This window comes from Falco punctatus (genome assembly GCF_963210335.1).
Source record: "Falco punctatus genome assembly, chromosome: 5".
Classification (NCBI taxonomy): Eukaryota; Metazoa; Chordata; class Aves; order Falconiformes; family Falconidae; genus Falco; species Falco punctatus.
The window spans coordinates 17942509-17963726 of NC_137584.1; the positions used below are offsets into that span (position 1 = coordinate 17942509).

General features: G+C 45.9%; 2 protein-coding genes across 5 annotated transcripts in view; both read right to left on the reverse strand.

The window, feature by feature from the left end:
• On the reverse strand, positions 1-7790 carry BAG2 (BAG cochaperone 2). Its single transcript, XM_080389919.1, has 3 exons — positions 7462-7790; positions 1844-1953; positions 1-832 (listed from the first exon to the last, which is right to left on the reverse strand). The coding sequence occupies exons 1-3, from the start codon at positions 7620-7622 to the stop codon at positions 432-434; spliced, it is 672 nt and encodes a 223-aa protein (XP_080246045.1). The 5' UTR covers positions 7623-7790; the 3' UTR covers positions 1-431.
• Positions 7791-13051: 5261 nt separating this feature from the next.
• The window catches only part of ZNF451 (zinc finger protein 451), a 41474-nt gene continuing 33307 nt past the window's right edge, over positions 13052-21218 (reverse strand). For 3 of the 4 annotated variants that reach the window (XM_080389891.1, XM_080389892.1, XM_080389893.1), the window contains exons 14-15: positions 16532-16603; positions 13052-14203 (exon numbers count right to left, since the gene is read on the reverse strand). In XM_080389891.1, the coding sequence (XP_080246017.1) occupies positions 14151-14203; positions 16532-16603 (125 nt within the window). In that variant the 3' untranslated portion in view covers positions 13052-14150. The remainder of the gene's footprint in view (positions 14204-16531; positions 16604-21218) is intronic. The other variant, XM_080389894.1, reaches the window with a different exon arrangement.

Genomic DNA, 21218 nt, shown 5'->3' on the forward strand with positions numbered 1-21218 from the left:
TGTTGTTTATGAAAAAAACATAGAACAGTTTATTAAAGTTTCTGATTTATTGCCATGATTTGTCTTTTGTTCCCAAAAGTCTGGTTCACACACTACGTATACAGCAGAGAAAAGCCGAAATCTCATGATATGACAAAACAACTTTAGTTTTAAAAAAATCCCAGGAGACTGGAGGAAAGGCTAGATTTTGATGGTTTCTGACAGTTCAGCAGAAGCAGAGTTACAATTTGCAATAGAGCGATATCGACTCTACAGGACAACTGATAGCATTCTTTCTTGCCAAAAGAAAACACCAATGCTACCAAACCCCATGAAACGCTCGCACCTCGCAATCAGAGATACTTCGGTGCATGTGCGTGCATATGTACGCGTGTGCTTTTTATGGCGATTTGCTCATCCTGCAATTTGCCAGAAGTAGCCAGAAAGATAGTTTAATCCTGTTTGCTGTTGCAAGACTGTCGAACAGATGATTTCTGATGCTCCAACAACATGATTGACTTTTCAGAATTTTCTAAGTTTCTGAGCAGAGTCTCTAGCCGCCTTTTGATTTTCTTCTGATCCTCAATGGCACATCCAATTACCACAGACTGAAATTTCTGATCGATGGGTCCTGCTGGCACATCAGATGTGCACGCACCGTACAGCGACATTAAGCGGATTTTGGCGTCTTCCAGATCATCTAGAAGTTTATTGACAATTTCATCGATCATCTTAGTGGCATGCAGTAGGGATTCCTGCTGCTGGGCATTTCGGATGGTTTCTACGGAAACCTCCACAGTAAGGGTTCGGCCCATCAGGCGATTTGCAGTCAAATTAAGTTCTTCTCTCTCACCTAAATCAAAAACAATAAAGCATCCTAGGTTACAGGTGAATGCTTCCCTGTGCAATTAACATCATCAAGACAATTGCACTGCTATAACTTAGCAATAAACAAGGTTGGGTGGCAATCAACAAGATTTCCAGGGGCCAGACAGTATTTTTTTGCATTTGCCTAAGTCCTCCTTAATTCACAGGATCTTCTGATTAGAGATGAGGCATTAAGCTCTACCAAAAATGTAAGCGATGCTTTCCCACTGCTGACACAATGCTTGCTGTGTCACGTTAAAGCGAAGTATACAATATGATCAGGAAACATTATTTGTGAACAGAACTGGCACGTTAAGGACCTTCTGTGCCCCTGTGAGAGAGATTTAGACAGTACCCCTAAAGGCCATAAAGAGAAAACTGATTTCTGACTACCAGATGCAATTAGGGGGCATGAAAAAACTGTTTTTCTATTTTCTGAAAAGTTTTTTCCTAAAATACAGACGCAACATATTTGACATGTAGGTTCTTGAAAAGCCAATAAACCAGCAATTTAAAGTACCTAATGTAAAACGTACAGATTTAGGGACTATATTTAAAGCCGTGTATCAAACAACCATGAAAACAATCTTAATCATCAGGTTCTTACAAGCTGTACGCTTTGTAGCACTCGTGCCTGTCCCGTAGTCAAAACCATTAAAATGCTGGTTTTTCCACTATATTTAATCCTCATTGTCAACTTCTCTCCCTCAGCTGAGCAATATTGACCCCGATTTTGAAAAGCCATCAGCGAACGGAATGTGGGTCTTGTCATACACAGTGGTGGCATCCATGCGAGACCATCCATCTGAACAGTACGTGGATTTACACAGTCAAGAAAAAGGGGATCCCAGGGTAACTGTCAGCCCTTCAGTGGCCTTAGCTGGCTCCAGAGCCCGTACCTTCACCAGCAGCGAGCGATCAGACACAGCTGCTCCCCAAGGTGCAGGCTGTTTTGGCTTTGGGTCAGTTGGAAGGGTATGGCAAAGCAGCTTCTCACCTTCGCTGATGTGCCTCATGTCCTGGCTGTTCTGTATATTGTGGATCATTTCTAGCAGGATTTCTTTCTCTTGTTCCATAGCAGATGCTGCGTCACGGAAAGCCTCTACCCTGAACATGGTTGAACCAAACAAAACGTTTAAATAATAGAATAGCTGTGCACCTATATAGCTGCCAAGAACTGTTCTTTTAAACTTCAGCTTACAAAGTACAGTCAGCTCTTAATTATCCATGAGTCAGACTCTGATTTCATTACCTTCTCCTGTATCTTAACTTCACTTTTCAAGACTCAATATAATGAACAGACAGAGGGAAAAAACCCCAAAACAACAGTGATTTGATCAAACTTAAATCTTCTATTTTACCGGCAGCGCTGTGCCATCCTATGCCGCAGTTAGTCCGGGTATCCAGAGCCTGTCGGTACCAGAGCCCAGCAGCAGAAGTCCCGTAGCTAATTGGCAATTATTATCAGCTGCTTAACTCGCAGGGAGAGGGACGAGTCCCCATCAGGGAACTTGGGGGTGATGGTTGCAGCTGCAGGGATGAAGGCAGCAAGGGGGCCTGGCTCCCCCGCCACCCCCAGGCCAGCAGTGCAGAACCCCTGCAACCCACCTACAAAGCCACAGACGCTCCAGAAAACTCCTAATGCCACCTTGTAGCCAAATGACCCTTTTAACGAGGGAGAAAAACAGGTAAGGGGGACAAAGCTCACACGCTTTTATTAACGTGACAAGGGCTCCCCCCCAAGTGGCATGCCTTGCTCGCTTGGACAAGATTCTGGACTGCCTGTCCCCACAGTCACTGGCGTTTTCCACGGAGCGATGGTCACCGTGACTCACACCGGGAAGAAGCTTCTGTGGGAGCAACTCCTAGTTTGGGGCTTGCTGGGAAGCATGGAACTCGGTTCCTTCCCAAAACAAGACCCCCGCTCCAGTCCTGTTCCCTGCGCTGAAACTCCCGCGTGGTGCGGTGAGGGCAGGAGGGAAGCCCCTCAGAAACCGCTCTCCCCGGTAATGTTTCGGTCTTGGTAAGCTGCGAGGTGTGTGCCCACAGCCTGCCCTCCGCCTTGCGGGGGTCCAGACCCATCCGGCCATAGGCAACGTGAAAACGCCACACTAGAAATCCGAGACCAGTTCCTTAATTCATGTCTTATTCCCCACCGTGGTTTTAAGGAGGGAGCTTTTGCATCCTGCCAGGTAATAATGGGAAAGCACATCTGGGAACCATCTCTGGAGACCTGGAACATAAGGGAAACGTCCCTCTCCCTTGGCTCTGCCCTGGAGGCTTGAAGGCAGGGGCTCGCAGAGGACTCGCCGAGCTGCAACTGGCTCAAGAGTTGTGCCAAAAATATAAATTCTGCACTCCCAGACCCCACAGAAAAGCAAGAGTATCACGTGAACCTGGCTGACAGTTTCAGATGCTTTCAATGCGCAGCTGGGGAGGTCTGGCTGCTGTAAGCAGCACAGTGAATCCATCTATCCTGAAATGTTTATCAAACCTGTCCAGAAAAGGGGCAGAAAAACTAAAACCTCGTTAGGTCTCTTCGATGCTTTGCACTCCTCAGCGTTACTGGATGCTGCCCCTCAACCGTGATGGCTCATTGCTGCTTCCACAGATGAGGGCCTGTCTTGAGAAAGGTACAGAGCTGCCGCTCCTTCCTCAAAGGCTGGCTGAGGGCTGGTGACGTTGGAAAAACAGCAATAAAAGAGGGCGAAGGAAGGCGAAAGAACAGGAGCATCTGAGGATATAAATAGCCCCACTTCACATACAGCCTGCTCACGGAATGGTTCTGTTTTATGAAATATTTAGCCTAATTTAGTCAGTGAAAGCACAAGCTTCAGGCCCTGCCTTTAATGTTCATTCTGAGGAGGAGTGGGAAAAGTTAATGCAATGCAAATTCTTGCCAAGAGCAAATAGTTTTAATTATTATTTTGGACTGGTTAGGAAGAGCAATGAGGCAGGTGGAGTCATTTCATAATTCAGATGTCTGCACTTTGTAATTTAGGAAGTCTAGCAATATTTTCATAAATGCCTCACCATGCCTTTTTAAAAACCTTGTATTTTCACAATTTAAAAAACACATTGTGGTCTCTGGAAAGCTTAAAATTAAAGTTTGGAAGTGCATAATTTCAACTTTAATAGCATTTAAAAATCCGATTTGATATATCAATGTACAGACTTGAAACTGAAAGGTCTGCCTTCAGGAGGTGGATCAATCTGTGATTTCCACAAGCTTTGCTGGGTCCTCTGGAGAATGTGGAAAAACTGCATTGCAGAGATGCACCCTGAATTGGTGCAATTCTAGAGAGTGCCTAAAACATCACCGCTGCCAGCGGCCAGCTACTGGTACGTGAGGTAGGACCTAAAAGCCAAGTGATCGGAATCAGGGATTGTGTACTGCAACCCTACCGCCCCCGCCCCAATTCACCAACTAGAACTTTGATTGACATTATTTGACCGAAAGTCACATAACCAAATCTTGAGAACTATCTTATTAGCAATAACTGCTTCTTGGGAATTATTTTAACCACTTTTTCAACTGCAATAGCGAATGCCACACAACCAAAATACACTAAAATTTAGATTCCAGTGGATTTGCTTCCACAAAGGGCACGCACAATGAGCACCCGCCCCGGCACCGTGCAGCAGCAGGTGAGGGAGGCGCAGGAGCTCCTGCCACTGGGGCAGAGGGACAAGGGAGCAGCACGTCAGGACTCCCACGCCCCTCTGCTATCCATTCGAAAAAATTCCTAAAAAATAAACTCGGGTTTCAGAGACCTCTCAAGGGCAGGGTGGAGGCACAGGGTGGTAACGCAGCACACCGGTAGCACCTCAGGCACCCACCAGCCAGCAGGAGTTACACACTTGAACAGAAGATGGGGGAAATGGCCTGGGAAAGGCAAGACAAGGGAGTGGAGGAAAGGGCCAGTTGTCACTGCTGGGGACCTGGATCACACGGAGGTCAAAACAACGGGATAGGATCATTTCAACAGCAGTTTAGGGGTAGAAATCCAAACCCCAGGGAAACCACTCACACCAGCCTCAGGAAAAGTCAGTGCTCCAGAGAACACGCTGGCGAGGCTTTACCGAGGCGAGATACCCACCACAGCATCCAGTCGTTCTACTTGGAGTGTATGTGTCAGTTTGACCATCAACTAAATATTCCATCCATTACCTAAAACTAAAAAAACATTCCTTACTTCTGATTGTCCCCTGTCGGACAGGAATTAGCAAGGCAGTGCCTTTCTTTCCTACATACCACGTACATGAGCAGAGCATTCCCCCGAGGAACAGGTGGACCAGCCTACGCTTTTGTTTCCAGATGAGAAACTCGATACCCGCTTTCTTACGACAGCTGCAATAACTCCGGCCTTTAAACTACGGACTGACTTAAACAGCTCACCATTAAAGCTCGCACGCTGGAGGTGCAGGTAAGTTTTCAAAGGAAACAAGAAACATCTGAAGATGGTGTGGCTTTTTTCCTGAAACGGAGCTGAGCACGCTGGATGGAGACAAGGCAGGGGGTTTCACCCTGGCATCCTCAGCTGCTTAAACTGAGTTTTTGTTTTCAGGTGAGCAGGAGGGGTGGGGTGGGGTGGCAGGATACGGTTGTTCTGAAGGACAACAGGAGAAAAGGTACAAAAAATTGAGATGACAAAAAAAGCCCGAATTATCTCATCTATCATTACACCTAGGACTGCATGTTCACTTCACACAACCACCAGAACACGGTGACTCATAAATAGAGACTCTGGTCCCGCTTCCAGCTGCTCCCAAGACACCCTGGCACTCACAGACAGTCAGGGCAACATGAAAGTCCAAGCCCTTACAAGGGACAAACGTGCCACCTGCCCCCACTGCCACCCCCGCCGGGGCTCGCTCCCTGGCAGCCAAATTAATCCCCCCTTCCCGCTCGCTTTCCCTACAAAAGAAAGTCCATCTGCAAATACTCAGCAGGGAGGTACAAAAATACCCCGTTACTGTCAGAAAAGCATCTACAGTGGTAGAAGAGAGGGGGAAAAGGGAAGGCTGTTCCATCCGGAGCATTCCCGAAGGGACGAGGGCTGCCTCGAGGTTCAGCCGACCTTAAGCAACTGGAGAACTGAGGATTGTCGAGGGGGTTAATTAAAGGCTGTAGTTCACTGACAAATTTTCACTTATTATATTCACAAGCAATGTCTCAAGAGTCTCTAACCAAACTAAACCAGCTGGAGAAGTGTGGAAGCTCTTCCTCCTGCCATTCAAATTACTTTGAAACGAGGCCAATTAGCTATGCATGGAAAAAAATCCAGGACTTGAGTGACTTTAATCAAAGTAGTTCGACTCTTTTCCTAACTGTTCCGCATTTAGAATTATGCCTGTTTGAAAGACCCAGAGCAAACCGGGAAGTTTAATTTGCGGCTTAATTTCTGGTTAACCAAACCGTCTGCTTTATTTCAAGAGTCACTCAGCAAACTTAGAACACATTTTTGCATATTCTGATGCTCATTTTGTGATTATATACTCATGCGCTAGACCTGGATGTGAGCAGCGAGACTTGTTTGCAGACAGCGATTTTGTTTAGTCAAATTCAGAGAAGTCTGCGAAGGACTTCAAGGAGACTTAATCAAACCAAGGGAAAGGCTAATTACAAGAGCACATAAAGTCCACTCCTGAATAATGCGAAGTAAAGCAAGCAGAAAGGGGAAAAGGCGACTCCTGTATCCCACAGAGCTCTTTTAATGACCAGAAACATTCCGGGCGGTTCTGTGAGAGCCGCTGATCGATGTGCGGCTGTAGCGCAGGTGAATGGCCGGTACGGCCGCGGCAGCCTGCGCACCCGCCCGCCTCAGGGCGCCGCGGAACGCGGCCGGGCCGAGGCCGAGGGAGGCGGTCAAGGGCAGGGAGCTGCCTCTCGCGCTGCTGAAGCGGGGGGGGAGGGAAAAATCAAATGGGATTATGTGGGGAACGACAAGCGGCAGGAGCGGGCAGGACGTGTCCTGGCAGGACGTGGCTTGGCACGACGCTGACACACGCGCTGTGTCCGCAGCAGCGACTTCGGAAAATCGCAGCCGAGCTGCGGGAGGCAGCGCCGCTCGCGTTCCAGGGACGCGGCTCATCACGGCCCGGGGCGCAGGGGGCGCCGCGCGCGGGTACCGACCCGGCAGCGCGAGGGGAGGCCGGGCAGCCCCGCAGCCCCACACGCCGGCACCCAGCCCCGCAGCGCCGCGGAGCCCGGGCGGCACCGCCGTGTCCCCCTGCGCCGCCCTGCGCGGCACCCGCCCGCAGCGCGGGCACGGCGGGCGCGGGCACGGCGAGGGGTCCCGCGCCTCCTCGGGGAGCCCGTGTGCACGCGCGCCCGCTCCCGCAGCGCGGCGGCCGCGCACACGCACACGCAGCCCGGCCACGGCACCGCGGCCGCTTTCGAGGGCGCCCCCGCCGAAGGGGGCTGCTGCTCCCCCGGCCGCCCCGGGAAGCCCCGCGCCGCCGCCGCCCCGCTCCCCTCCCGCCGGGCCGCTGCGAGGGGCCGGGGACTCGGCGGCTGCCCCGGCCCGGCGCCGCCCGGCCTCGCCGCCCCCTGCCCGCCTCGGCCCGGGCCCGCTCCAGCCGCAGCGGTGCCGCCGCCCGCCGGGGCCCCACCTGAGCTCCAGCTGGTCCAGGTTCTCGAGCAGGCGGCTCGAGCGGTCCGCCATGGAGGTGGAGCGGTAGAAGCGGCCTCGAAGCTGCCCGCCGGACTGCGACTGCTGCTGCTGCTGCTGCGCCCCCTCGCTGGCCTTGGCGCTGATCTTGGCCTGGGCCATAGCACCCGCCTGCTGCCGCCGGCGGATCCGCGCTGCGGCCGCTCCCTCCCCGCGTCCCGCAGGCGGCGGCGGCGGCCGAATGCCGGCACCTCGCTCATGGCCAAAGAAGGCGCCCGCCCCGCCGCCTGCCCCCGCGGACACCCCGCCCCCGCGCCGCGGCCCCGCGGGTGCCGCCTCACGCAGCGCGCCGGGCCGCCCCGCCCGCGCCCCCCGCCCGCGCCCCCCGGCGTGGCTGCCCCCGGCCGGCTGCGGGGCGGCCCGGCGGGACCGCTCGCCCTGCGGCGGCGGCGCTGGGTACGGCAGGGAGCTCGTCCGCCAGCCGGCGGCGCCCCGGGGGGTCAGGCCGCAGGGCGACAGGCGCACCCCGCTGCCCGGCCGCCCGACCCTGCCGGGGGGCGCCCCCGCTCCCCCCGAGAGCGGCTGGCGGCGCGGCGGGACCCCCGGCTGCCCCGCGCCTGTCCCCAGCCCCCCCGTGACACGAGCAGCCGGGCCCGGGCAGCCCGCGCCTCCCGCCGAAGCAGCAGCTGAGGGAGCAGTAACGGGGCCCCGACACCGCGTTACGGCCCTGCGGGGCGCAGCCGCCCGGCGCCGGCCCCTCGGTTCGCCCTCCCGTTACAGGCAACGAGCCCCCGACACCCGGCTGCTGCCTCTGTGTGTAGAGCGATTCAGAAAGGGAAACACAAGAAAGGGCAAGACACGAGAGGACGAAGCCAAGAAAGGCTGGAAGGCTCCAGCCGCCTGTCGGAGGGGAGAGAAAAGCCGGGAAACGGCGAAGCGGAGCAGCCCCCGCCGCAAGCAGAGCCTGACCGGCGTTCCAAACACAAGGCGCTCGCGATGCTGCCACCGACAGCGCATCGTCCCGGTGCCAGCCGTGAGTGCCCAGCTGTTACCGTCCAGGATGACACGGAAAGGGTTACTGGAAAGTGGTTAGTGTTCTCTTGCTACGCCAGAAAAAGAGAGTATCTGTTTTACAGTAGCCAAGGCAGTGGACCTGCAGCTAGTAACGACTTGTTCTGGGATGGCATTTGACTAGAATATGGTCCCTTCCCTCTCAGGAGCACCCTCGTACTTCAGGCTCCTGCTGGGAGCGTTGGTTCCAACACTTCAAGTCACACATAGGCTTTACTTGCCCCAGCTGTGAGTAGTTAAAAAGGAAGTTGCTTATCCCAGAAGTCCAGGTTTGGGCAAATGGCTCAAACAGACCAATTTTTGGCACCAAGCGAGGAGGGGTGTTGTTGCATAGGGAGAGTGTTTTGTATGCTTGTCCCACTGTGATTCAAAATAGCTGTTTTCACAGGCTCATCCATTGAGAATGATATCATGTCCCAAGCGCTCTCGTTAAATTAATTGCCTGAGTAGTCTTGTTCCGTGTAGTTGGATAAGTCTTGTTGCCTGTGAGTTCATGGAAATAATTTCATCGGAACAATTGTTCCATCTATTTCTCTACAGTCTTTGTAGAAGATAATTAAAAAACGCTTCCCAGCCTGAAGAGAAACCACTTGTAGCCATGATACACACTTCGCAAGCATTTTATTTCCTAAGATCCTTCTATTCTTCCCCTGCCAATTTGGTAAGTAACAACTGATACCTGCTTTTTAAGCCCCATCTACAATAGCTGAACAGCTATGAATGTTTTTTTCCTTGCATAGGGCTTTAATTCCACACCGATAGAAGCTGCAATGAAACACAGGCACAGAACAGCTGTCGCTGCATCCAAACATGTCACCTATGACTTAGCCTCTGCAACAGCAAAACGGCGTTTTACCCTAGAAGCACGAATAGCACAAACCATGGAACCAGAGCAGATTTAAAAGTGTAAGCAGCCTTCCAGGACAGGCCGCAGTACTACTGCCTGTGCAACCCGGGATATTTTCCCATTCAGAAACTTGGAAGGACCACGGAAACTGCTTTTCCTGCTCTCTAGAGGGGTAGATTGGCCCCTGTCCCTTCTGCTTCTCACCAAGGTACGTAAAGGGGCAGTTGCCACCATGTATCCGTAATAGGTGGCTGGGCTGGAAAGATAGGAGTATATCTCTGGAGGAAGAGAACTGACTCACAACCCAACTGGCAGAAGTTTGTGGACACAGGAGGCAGGAATCGGGTCCTTCGGGGCCACAAGGCGATGGGAGGAGGAAGGGCCCCCCCATCTGAAACAAAGCATGGATTTTTATCTTCCTCCTTGTGGTCTGCGGTGAAGAACAGTGATGGCCAGGTCAGGACTGCCAGTGCTGCCATGCCCACGTCCTCCTCTCCTCATCTTCTCCACAGCTGTGTTCACGTGATGGACTGCACAGCCCTGCTCTGGCTGTAGGCACCAGCAAGATGAACATGAGGAGAGAGTGTGTATTTCATGGCATCAGAAGTGAAGCCGCTGGCTGTCTCTTGTTTAAACTACATCATCATAAAAAAAAAAATGGGTGCCACTTGCAAAACAGAGCAACATGCAGAAGAGTCTCATTGACACACGCAAGGTCCCTTGAGGTAGCAGAAAGAGCAACTTTCCCAGGTCTGACATCTGATGTATCTGTAGAAGTCCCAGAACCAGGGGGACGATCTACACCGCAAGCACTGCCAATTGTCACAGGGCTAAACAGCACCTCAGTTGCAGCTTCACCTTATTCCAAACCCTGATATATACCTTGTCACATACCCTAACACTTACACATGAGCAGTCATGGAATAGGATCAAAGAGGAAGTCCACACCCAAGAAATGCTACGCCAGATTATTTCCCTCCCTGCACCTCAGGAACTTCAAATGAAGAACCTTCTGTATACATAAGTGTTATGGAAACAGAGTTTCCATGCGCAGCAGAAGGATGCGGCCATGGCTTGGGCCAGCCAACCGCAGCCAGTCTGCCGTCTCCCCAGCACCGTAACAGCAGCAGTAAAGATGGGCTAGTGTGAGGTTTCAGGATATGTTTTCAATCAAAACACGTACCTGCTGTCACAGGAGGCTGCCCCCTCGCTTTAGCCCCTGCTGAACCTGTGCTACTGTGTCTTCGCTGCTGTTGCTGCCAATGCCCATTACAGCTAGCCCTGGGCTTCCCTCTGCACCTCGCAGTCGTTTTACTTTGTAGACAAGCCCTGAGGTCGCAAGCCTGTCATAAGTCTGACTGAAGTACTATCTCAGAAGCAATCTGAAAGCCGGTAGACCATTTCGGGGCACGCAGCAGTTCATTCTCATCAAGAGGAAAATTGCCTAGTAGATGAGCCAGTGAATTCTGTAAAGCTGCAGATGCTCAGCTGATTGTGTATGGAGCTCTGGGCAAAAACACAAATGGAAGGACTTTCAGAAATCAGGATACTGCAGTCAGTGAAAGTGAACTTGCACAGATTTACAAAGGGAACTTTACATTAAATTTCCACACACGCTGAGCTTTGTTGTCCCCAGTGCACACTGTGTATTATTTGCCACTTCCCTAACTTTTCTGACTTGCGTACATCCACTTTTATAGTATCTTTGATCATATTATTTGACCCAGATTGTTACAACAGAGTTCAAAACCACTTGCACTAAGAATTTCTACAGGAAACTTGAGGACATTCAGAAGCATTGGAGAAATATGCAGATGCAGACTTTAATAAAGCTGCTTAGCTGAAAAGAATTGCCAGAAAGTATCGTTGTGCTAATGTCAGCCAAATTTTCTAAATTAATTTTGAAACAATTCGTCATCCATCTTCCTCACCACCTTCCAATTTACAGCAATCATTGTAAACATTGCTAGGACAGCACAAGCAGATGATAGAACATTTTCCTTTTAAGCAAGAAGACTGCTTAACTTCATACCTCTATAAACTTCACCATATTTGGTAAAGATTCAGTAAAGGTTTGCATCCTGTGACTGCTATAGGAACAGCAGTGGTCATTTCTGTATACCTTTAAGAGCTAAGAAAATGAACTCAGCACCCTAAAACATATACAAAGCAAGTAGCTTACAGTAAGCCAATCTCAAATTATTATTTTTTTAAAATATTATTAAAGCTTCAGAAGCAATCAGGCAGGCATGATGTTTTAGCACTCCAGTGACTTTCTTAACGGTTGCACTGACTTATGTGGCATCTCATCTAGTCTCTGAATATGACCAAAAGAGGAATTTTGTTTGATACAAGAGAATATGGCACACAAAGCCCCAAAGAGATGAGCCTTGTACCAATCTCGACGTGTCACGATTTCAGTTTTGTAAAACTTATACATGCGCCTTAAAGAAATGAAGAGCATTAAAATGAACAGCTGGTGGTAGCCAGGTGGAGTTTAGACCCTTTCCTCATTAAACACAAGAAAGCATCACAGGATTACTTGAGACTAATGAAGGGTGAACTCAAGCATCACCACAAAAGCAAATTCTCTTAAAAAGGGCAGGACAAATCACTTCTAGTACAAATGTAAAAGCAGCTTGCCCAGCATCCTTTAACAGAGGAGTTCTACTTGTAAACACAGACAAATCTTAGCATATCCAGGGAAAACCTCAAAAACTTCAGCCAGTTAAACACTACTCCCCAGCCAGAAACATTAAATTCTGAAGCACAACCAATTACAAGACACTGTTTCCAGTTGAAGAACAAGGTGCAGTACCATTGCTGGTGAGTAACAAGTCACATGTCTGTACACGCAGCATTTTAAGAATCCAATTTTCCCTGCTCTTCTGGAAACAGAAGTATCACAAGCCTGTGATGGCAGAACACTATGCAAAGAAAAATTTCAGGGAGTTAACAGAACCTCAGAAGAGGCCAAAGAAAATGAGGACAAATTTCAAGACAGCATTCTGGAGACTACTTTTAACATAAAAATACAAAACTCTAGTTAGCTGTTTTATAAAAAAAGCCATAGCAGCAGGGGTTGGTATTTGCTGCTTATTTTGGTAAGCAGATGAGGAGGCCAATACAACGTGTTTAATAACCGGAGCTCCAAATATAGAGAAGGTATATGCACACATGGCTTCTTTTTTAATGCAATCAATTAAGTCATGGCCCATCAGGTACAAGCAAACTTCACATTTATGACAGAATAGAATGTTATGAGGAATAAAGGACATTATCAAAATCTAACATAGCAGACTCTGGAGAAGACCATCTACCCAGGTTTTAAACATTTGTTGAAGCCAAGCAAAGAACTTTCTCAAGCTGAAACATCTCTTCATGTGAAAGGAATTAGCAGCTTCAGGGTCTGCACTGAACAACACCTGCCCAAAAGCCTCTTTAACCTGGACTGAGACATGTTTGAGGACAAAAATTGTCTTCCATCTCATTCCAACCTTTATTAGAAGAACTTGGCGTGAAAAATTCTGCAACTTTTTAGCTTGAGTCAGTAGCTAAAGACAACTCAAAATCTTCCCAGAACAGGGCTTCCCCAGAAGCAGTGTAAACCACACACCCAGATTTGAATAGATTTAGATTTATAGCAGCTAGAACAAAACTCACAGGCTAATGATTAACAATAAAAACCCCAAGCTGGCATTTTATTATATTAAGATTTCTTACTGATGGAGAGCAATCATTAACTGAAGTATAATAGGCTGGTAAAGCTGGACAGTTTGCATAGGTATTTTTAAACTAAGGAACAGAGAAAAGTGACAGATAATTTTAAACAAAGAAATAGTTGTTCACCTTAAAATAAATGACAGTACAAAAATAATTAAGACATTTACATTCATTTGTCCAAAGCTACCTCTTCATGAGCAGAAGGGAGCAAAGACAATAGTATATAGGAATAATACAGCTTAAATTCTCTCACATCTATTCCAAACAGGAACTAGAAAGTTTATTTAGCTTCTGTTCTCTTAAAAAGTTGTTCCAGACTCAGATCAGGGAAAGGAACTGAACCCGTCAAACTTTAAACCATCAAATCCAATGTGCTACCTTGCTACTACTAAAAAAAACATATACATTTAGAAAAATAAAGTTAGCTAACTATACAGCCTGTGGTCCTGATTCTGACATTTCTAATAAACAGAATGTAGACAAAACTACGGTCTATGAGGCGAGACTGGCCACAGGCAAGAGTTAGGCCGTATGTTCAATTTATAAACCTGGAATCTAAGCTTCTCTTTATAACAAGATTAGCCAGGCAAATCTGAGATAATTGGAGTTTACTATTTTTACCTGTTGCAAGGACCACATGAAAAAGTAAATAAAGACAATGACATTTTGTAAAACAAAAAAAAATTAAATAGAAGAACCAATTAAAAAAAATTAGCAACAACCTCCCCCCAAATACCTAGTAAGACCAGCCTACTAATTAGGCAATAACTTATACAGCTAGAATGGAGAGACTTAGTCATCACCCATTAGAAACAGAATATGCAAAAGCTTAAAAATTTATTTTTAATCATACACAGTATATTGCAGCGGATATCTATAAACTCCAGCTGTTCATCACCATGACAGGACATCAGATTATAAATCTAACTATTCAAGATACAGATGTGTTTTTAAAGCGGTATTTTTGAACCTTTGTAAATAGATGAACAAGCTTCCATTTTTGTGAGCAGCTCTGATGACATGGTGTTAGTGTACTGGAGAATCTTCATTTACATTTCCTCAAGGCTTCTCTTGATAGCTTCTTCCAAATCTGCATCTTCCTCTGTATAAATAAATAAATAAATAAATAATCTCAAACTATGGTTGATAACTAGTCCTAAACACAGCTACATTAATATTACTACATAAAGCAACAAATTACTTCCGTGGGCAATGTCAGTAGACTGCAAAATATGGTAGAGAAACAGAATGAAAGTATATGCCATCCTTTCAACACTTCAAAATACAGGAACAACCTCTACAACCTTCCACTGTATTAACTAGGGGCAGCCCAATGATTAGTTTAAGAGTATAACACAACTACATATTTACTGGTCAAAATAATACCAAGATTAAAACCCGTATGTATGCACTAAGTATTAAAACAAAAGAGACATACACACAAAACAAGCCAAGTGTTCTCAGTACTTTCATTCTAGTTCTTTATCAATAGACACTCCCTTATTCTAAGTCGGCACCACTGTTGTTACTCTTACTAGGAAGGTCAGATGTAAGTAGAGAAAAAGTCATGTCAACAGTAAGAATAGTTTAGCTCAGGGCTGGAACATTTTTGATGGGGGGGGGGGGGGGGCGGGGGAAGACTGCACTGCATGTATCTGACTTGTTAACAACCTCTCAAACACTTTTCATAATAATCAGAAAGAAACTCCGTTTCTGCATTACATTGAAGTTGTTTTGGGCACTAATTGTTTGGTGTTAGTGAATTAAATATGACAAGTTAGACAAGGTTTATCTGTACAGTAAATATTAATACCAATAGTATAGTTGGAAAAATTAAAGCAGCTTTCAGACACACTATCATCCTGGAATTATTAACCTTCTGCTTTAGAAGGACACAAGGACATCCTATAAAAAAAGCTGTTCTTATGACAAAGGGAACAGAATAATTAATATATAACATTTTAACACTTTAATTATTGTTGGCGTGTTTTATGTAAGACCTAGATTTGGAACAGAAATAGTATCAATGAATTCTATCTCATGTCAGCAGCCCACATTCATTCACCTGGACTCTACTATAACATCCAGTACTACTGGTAAAAGAGATGTTAGTTTCTGAAAGGAAAACATTACATGGTCACAGAAACAAAAAAGAAATTTTGAAACCAAAATAAAGCAGAAAGCCATTTGTAGACAACGGCTTACATTAAAATTTGTTGTCAATCAGTCAGTAAGCACGTGCAAGAATCAAGAAAAAGGTCCAAACTGTGACTCTGTTACTAATGGCATGCAGTTAGCTCCACAGTGATACCTGGATTGTCCTCTGCTCCCTGGAGCTGCTGAAGCACCTTCTTCTGCCTCCTACACTTGCTTTTTGCCTTCTCCTCTTCCAGCAGTTGCTAGTGCTTTTTCCTTTTTACCCCTTCCTGAAGGCTTTTTCCTTTTTACCCCTTCCTGGAGCTGATTTTGCCTCTCACTTTCTTACCCCATGACAGAACCGCCATTAACCACACAGGCAGCCAGTGAACACAGCTGAAGCCACGCTGCTTCCTAAGGTCAGACAGATGCCTTCAGCACTGAAGCATCAGAACTGGAACCTCCTGTATGCAGCTAATGCCACTGCTATCCCTGATGGCAATATCCAGTGCTAGGGTGACCTGAGCACAGCAAACTTTCAGTACTGTAGCTGAATACGTTGGACATTTAGTAACAATATTTAGTAACAGTTGGTAAATTTGTAACTGAATAAATTCTGGAAATGTAAGATTCAGTTATCAGTTTTATCACTGACCTTGTACAAATTATTCATTTGACTTTTTTTTTTAGCCCACCTTATTTCCATCAGGTGAAAGGGCAGAGCTAAGCCTTTAAATAATAACTTTTGGTGATGGACTACAGTGCACTTTGAAAATAATTTAACAACTACATTGGATGAATGCCACCACTAAGCACAGCAGCAAAAGGATGAAAACAATTTCAAATGAGGTAAGATACAATGTGAGCAGACTGTACTGCTGATTCAAACATGCATAAATCTGCAGCTCTTTTAGGAGACCAGAGTGCTTTGTTGAGATCCAGTATCTATTTTGAACTATTTATTCAGAAGTTCAACTATTTAGTCAGTAGTTCTACTCCGAGTCAACAGTCATACTAAACTCGTACAAAGTGAGCTCAGTCAAGTCTTTTAATTGCACAGTACCCTGTGGTGGTGCGCCAATAAAATAGATTTTGGCTGCTGGCATACTTTTCAGTTTAAGAAATTTATCTTTTATTTATAACTCACAGTGTTCTTCACTACTCAAGATTGTCCAGCATATTTTAGAGAGTATTTGTAACATGTCACCTGCTGTAAAACTGATAGTAAGTTTAGTTTCTGTGTCTTCAATGATTAATAGCACTCCTCAACACAGAAAAGAAAAAATTAGCAGACCTTCCCGTTCGTTCATTTCTTCTAAGCTCCTCTTCGCTGTTAGTGTATCTTCATCCTCTTCGCTATCTGAACCTTACATGCAAAATTGAAACAAATTACACATTGCTTTTAATAGAAGCTTACAATCCGCACTTGCATTTCTTACTTTAACAACATTGTAGGTTGGATTTGAAGAAATACAATTGTTATGATCTGAAAATCAAGATAAAAATACATTACAGTGGAAGTTTAAGACAGTAACTCAAAAGACAGTTGCTTTTCAGCTACCTTCCTGCCTTTCTCCCCAACACCTAGAGGCAGACTGCTTCAATTATTTTAAAGCAGTAACGAGAAATAATAGGTGCAGAAGCTACTGTTAGTGTTTACTGCATTTGTTTTTTTGTAATAGTTATAAAAGAAAAAAGACATTATTTACTTTCTACAAAATATATCAAGGATTTAATTATGGGAAGAAGAGCTGTAGCATGTGTCTGCCTACACATGATCTTAGCTGTATTCTGTTGCCTAAATACTCTTCGAACAATGGAGTGCTGTAACTCAACTAAGCAGTGCAATTCAGCAGATGTTCAAGTCTCGCAGGAAAAAAAAAAAAAAAAAAAGATAAAATAGTTGATACACTGAGTTCCATCTGCTAACTCATCATATTCAAGCCCAGCTAAAACTCTATCCCCTTTCCTTGTCTAAATAATGCTCTTCATGAGGCTGGTTTCCAGAACGACAGCTCTGTTTTGAAGTGCCTAGCAGGACTGGTGTACCTAAGGTGGTTTTTTTCCTTCATTTGTTTTAAACAAGAGTCTCAGTAAACTACAGGTTAAAAAAATAAGCAAGGCCATGAGTCACACTGTATTCATTCTCTTGCTACAGGCTATTGCTATTCTGGGAGATGGTCTCTGTAACAAGGTCTCACAGTATTCACAATCAACTAGGTCTCCTACAGTCGTATCAACATAAGCACTTTCCTTACAGTCCTCACATTTATTAGCACACCAACGTACTTCTGAATATGTTTACTGGCCAAGAACTTTCCAATACAGACATTAATTTACTGAGTGTGTGACTTCTGGCATTTTAAATGACCCAAGTTAGGTATTCACTTTCTAAATACTTTTCTAAACACTTTCTAATACACTTTCTAAAGCTTCTTTTCAAACCTCTGACACGTATACCTTGTTTAAGCAGCAATGTTGCTGACTTTCCCAATTCCAGGAATACAAACTTCAACAGCTGGTATCAAACAGAGATCAGGAGCCCACAAAGATCCCAGAAATAGCTGGATATACACTTCAGTTAAAATGGTCTTTCTCCAGTCACTTGGCAGACTGGTAATCCTTTTTGGAGCTGCCTGCTATCTTGGGGCAGAAGAGATACTACTTCCAACATCTTCTTCCAAAGCAAACAAAGCCAAGGAAAAAGATCCATGCAACCTCCCCAAAAATGTCATTACAATCACTCATGAAAGGGAGGAAAAAGTGCAAAGAAGAGGTTTTGCACAAGTGGATTCTGCCTTAGTAACCAGCTTTTTAATCTTCCAGCTCAGAAGACATCTCAGCCTGCTCTAAAAAGTTTTATAGCAGTTGAAGCAATCACTCCCTAACTCTTTTTGGCATACATAAAATAGAAGAATTGAGTTCTTGTGAACAGTAGGTTAGAATAGTACAAAGGGGTCTCTGGTTTACTACCATTTTCAATAAAATTGCATTAAGACCACTTTTATGAAAGTCTATGCAGGTTTTTTAGGCGACCTGATGGAAGATGCTGGCAAATGGCCAAGGCAATATCCTTCTGATTGGCATCTTGCCTAGATCATTAAATAGCAGAGCAGTCAAAAATCCAGGAGTCTTTCAGATAGGATCTGAAGAAGTCAACTGTCCTGGAACCAGCTACACAGTGAGTTAGCATGCACCATAGAAGCAGCCGTGATGGCAACCCACAGACACGCTGGTGGAGGACAGCGCTTTCCTGCTCGCTCCTGGCTTCCCTGACCCAGGCAAAAGGCTAACTTGACAATCACTTTTCAGAATACAGTTGACTTTACTGTCAAATAGAACAGTTATGAATGCTAAAACAGGATTGATAAACTAAAATAGTAATTCCATTAAGGAAGTTTAGGATTCATCTTAGGTATTAATGCAGGCCTCATCTTGCCAAAATGTTTTGCTAGTCATACCACCTTAATTACACCACTATAATAACACGGGGTACACATTCATATTGGAACAGAGGTACATGCAAACTGGCATGCAAAACATTCAAACACTTTTAAAACAAGCTGCCTGCCCCATGATTTATCACTACACCTGATATGCAATACCTAACTACTACTTGATGGTTATAACATCACAGAGAACAGGTTTGCTTAAAACATAGTTAAAGATAACACAATTCCACTGCCATAAACTATGAAACTTGAAAACAATGAGTACTGATGATCTTCTGTCAGTTTGAGGGGAAAAAAGTCAGCTCCGAGTCAAATGTTGTTATGCAGTATGTTGAAAGTCTCATGAGCTATGCTCTGCTTTCACTGGTCATTATTTGCCAGACTCCTCTCCCCTCTACCTAACTGTATTAACACACATACAGCTTCCCATGAAGGCAGTTGCTGGATTCTCCAAAATCTTTTGAGTTGGTGAAAGTTAACCTATTAAGAACCTAACAAAGAGCCAAATGTTATTTAGGAGCTTTTCATGCAAAGGCTTGTCAGTATCTCAAATTATACTGAGACTTTCCTTACCCAAAAGTAAAAAAAAAAAAAAAAAAAAAAATCAAACAAACCAAAAAAAGTTATGCTTGTCCTCAGTATTCTCCCTGCCCCCATCCTCCCCAAACCTACACAGAACAAAGACTAAAGGCACAAAGGCAGCAAAGATGAGAATTTTAAGATGTCCTGATATGTTTCTATGGGAATTGGGAATAAGACTAACAGTCAAAAGGAAAGAAAAGCTGTCTGCAGGCAGAAACCCTAGGCAGAAATGCCTCAACAATAAGGGAGTGGGCGGCAGGAATTCAGCTTCCTTTAGGGGCTAGACAGCAAGAAGTATTATTGTGGAACTCGTCACTTGTCAACCAAAGAGAAGGAAAGGCCACCTGAGTGAACAGATACGTTTTCAAGTCAGAAGACACCAGGCTACTTCTCCACACGGGACAGATCATTGTGCTTGATCTAACATTGCTCACAGTGCACCTGTACCCTGGGACTGAACCCTGCTCTCAGAGATCTTGGACTCCAGTTAAGAATATACTCCATGCAAATAGCACAGAATGGCTGAGGATGGAAGGGACCTCTGGAGTTCACCCCATCCAGCCCCCCTGCTCCAGCAGGATCACCTACAGAAGGCTGCCCAGGACCATGTCCAGATGGTTTTTGAATATTACCAAAAAGACAGTGTACTGGGGAGCTCAGAACTTGACAGTTAGGGCCTTACCAGTGCTAAGCAGAGGGAAAGGACCACTTCCCTCAAACTGCTGGCAACAGTCCTCCTCACGCAGCCCAGGGTTGTATGCAGACCCCTCAAATGCAGACTCCTCAAACTAACAGGCCAACCATGAGAGCACACTACTGGATTGCCATCACCTTGGTGTCCACCAGGACACCTAGGTCCTCTTCCACAAAGCTGTTTTCCAGCTGGCTGATCCCTGGGTCACACCCTCCAGGTGTAGGACTTGGCACTTCTTGTTGAACTTCACGAGGTTCCTGTCAGCCCATTTCTGCCCTGTCAAGGTTTCTCTGGGTGGCAGCACAACCTTCTGATCTATCAGCTGCCACTCCCAATTTTTGTCATCAGCAAAGCTGCTGAGGGTACACTCTACCCCACCACCATGGAAGTCATTAATGAAGACATTAAACAGGACCAGATCCGGTATTGACCCCTGGGGTACGCAGCTGGTTACTGGCCTCCAACTGGACTTCATACCACCATATCCATATCACCATATTCCAGGTCCGGCCATTCAGCCAATTTTCAATCCACCTCCGTTTTCCCATCCAGCCCATGCTTCATCAGCATATACTCCTGGTACTGCTGGCATCTTCTGATCACAAAGAGTAAATAGGAATGTTTAATTTGAAGAAGACAGGCATGTCCTGTTTCTCTTGTTAAAATGCTTAGCATATTCTGTAGCTCCCAGCTCCTCCAGGGTCAGAGGAAAAGCAATTGCCTGGCTTCTCAGCCAAGAGGTCAAGATATAGCCTCTTCTCTAGTACATTTTGTTAAATAAGCAAAGAGCTAAAACTCTGACTGTACCTATTCTCTCAAAGAAATTCTACTGCTACACTGTTGTCTTCACATATTGCCAAATTCCTGCTGGAAGAACAAAAATAACCAGGAAAGTGAATTCTGGATGAATACAGAGCTCAGATCAGAAAAATTAACCCTATAGATGGGAGCAAACAGTGATTTTTTGACAATTCATGAGTGTCTCATAGAAACCTATTCTGGGAAGAGAGTGGTAAACTCACAGAATGCAAGCGCCACCCACTGTCCTGATATCAAAGCACCACAGCTCGTATTTGCATTAGCTGCACACGTGGCTCAGCATGATCCCCTCCCTGTATCTGATCATCTTCTCTTGCCACCTCCCTGGTTACCACCATCCCCCTAATTTCCATCAGCTCTACCAGTTCCTCTGCCTCACCAGAAACTCAGTTTCCCTTTCTCCACCTTAGACCTCCTCCCTTGCCACACAACTT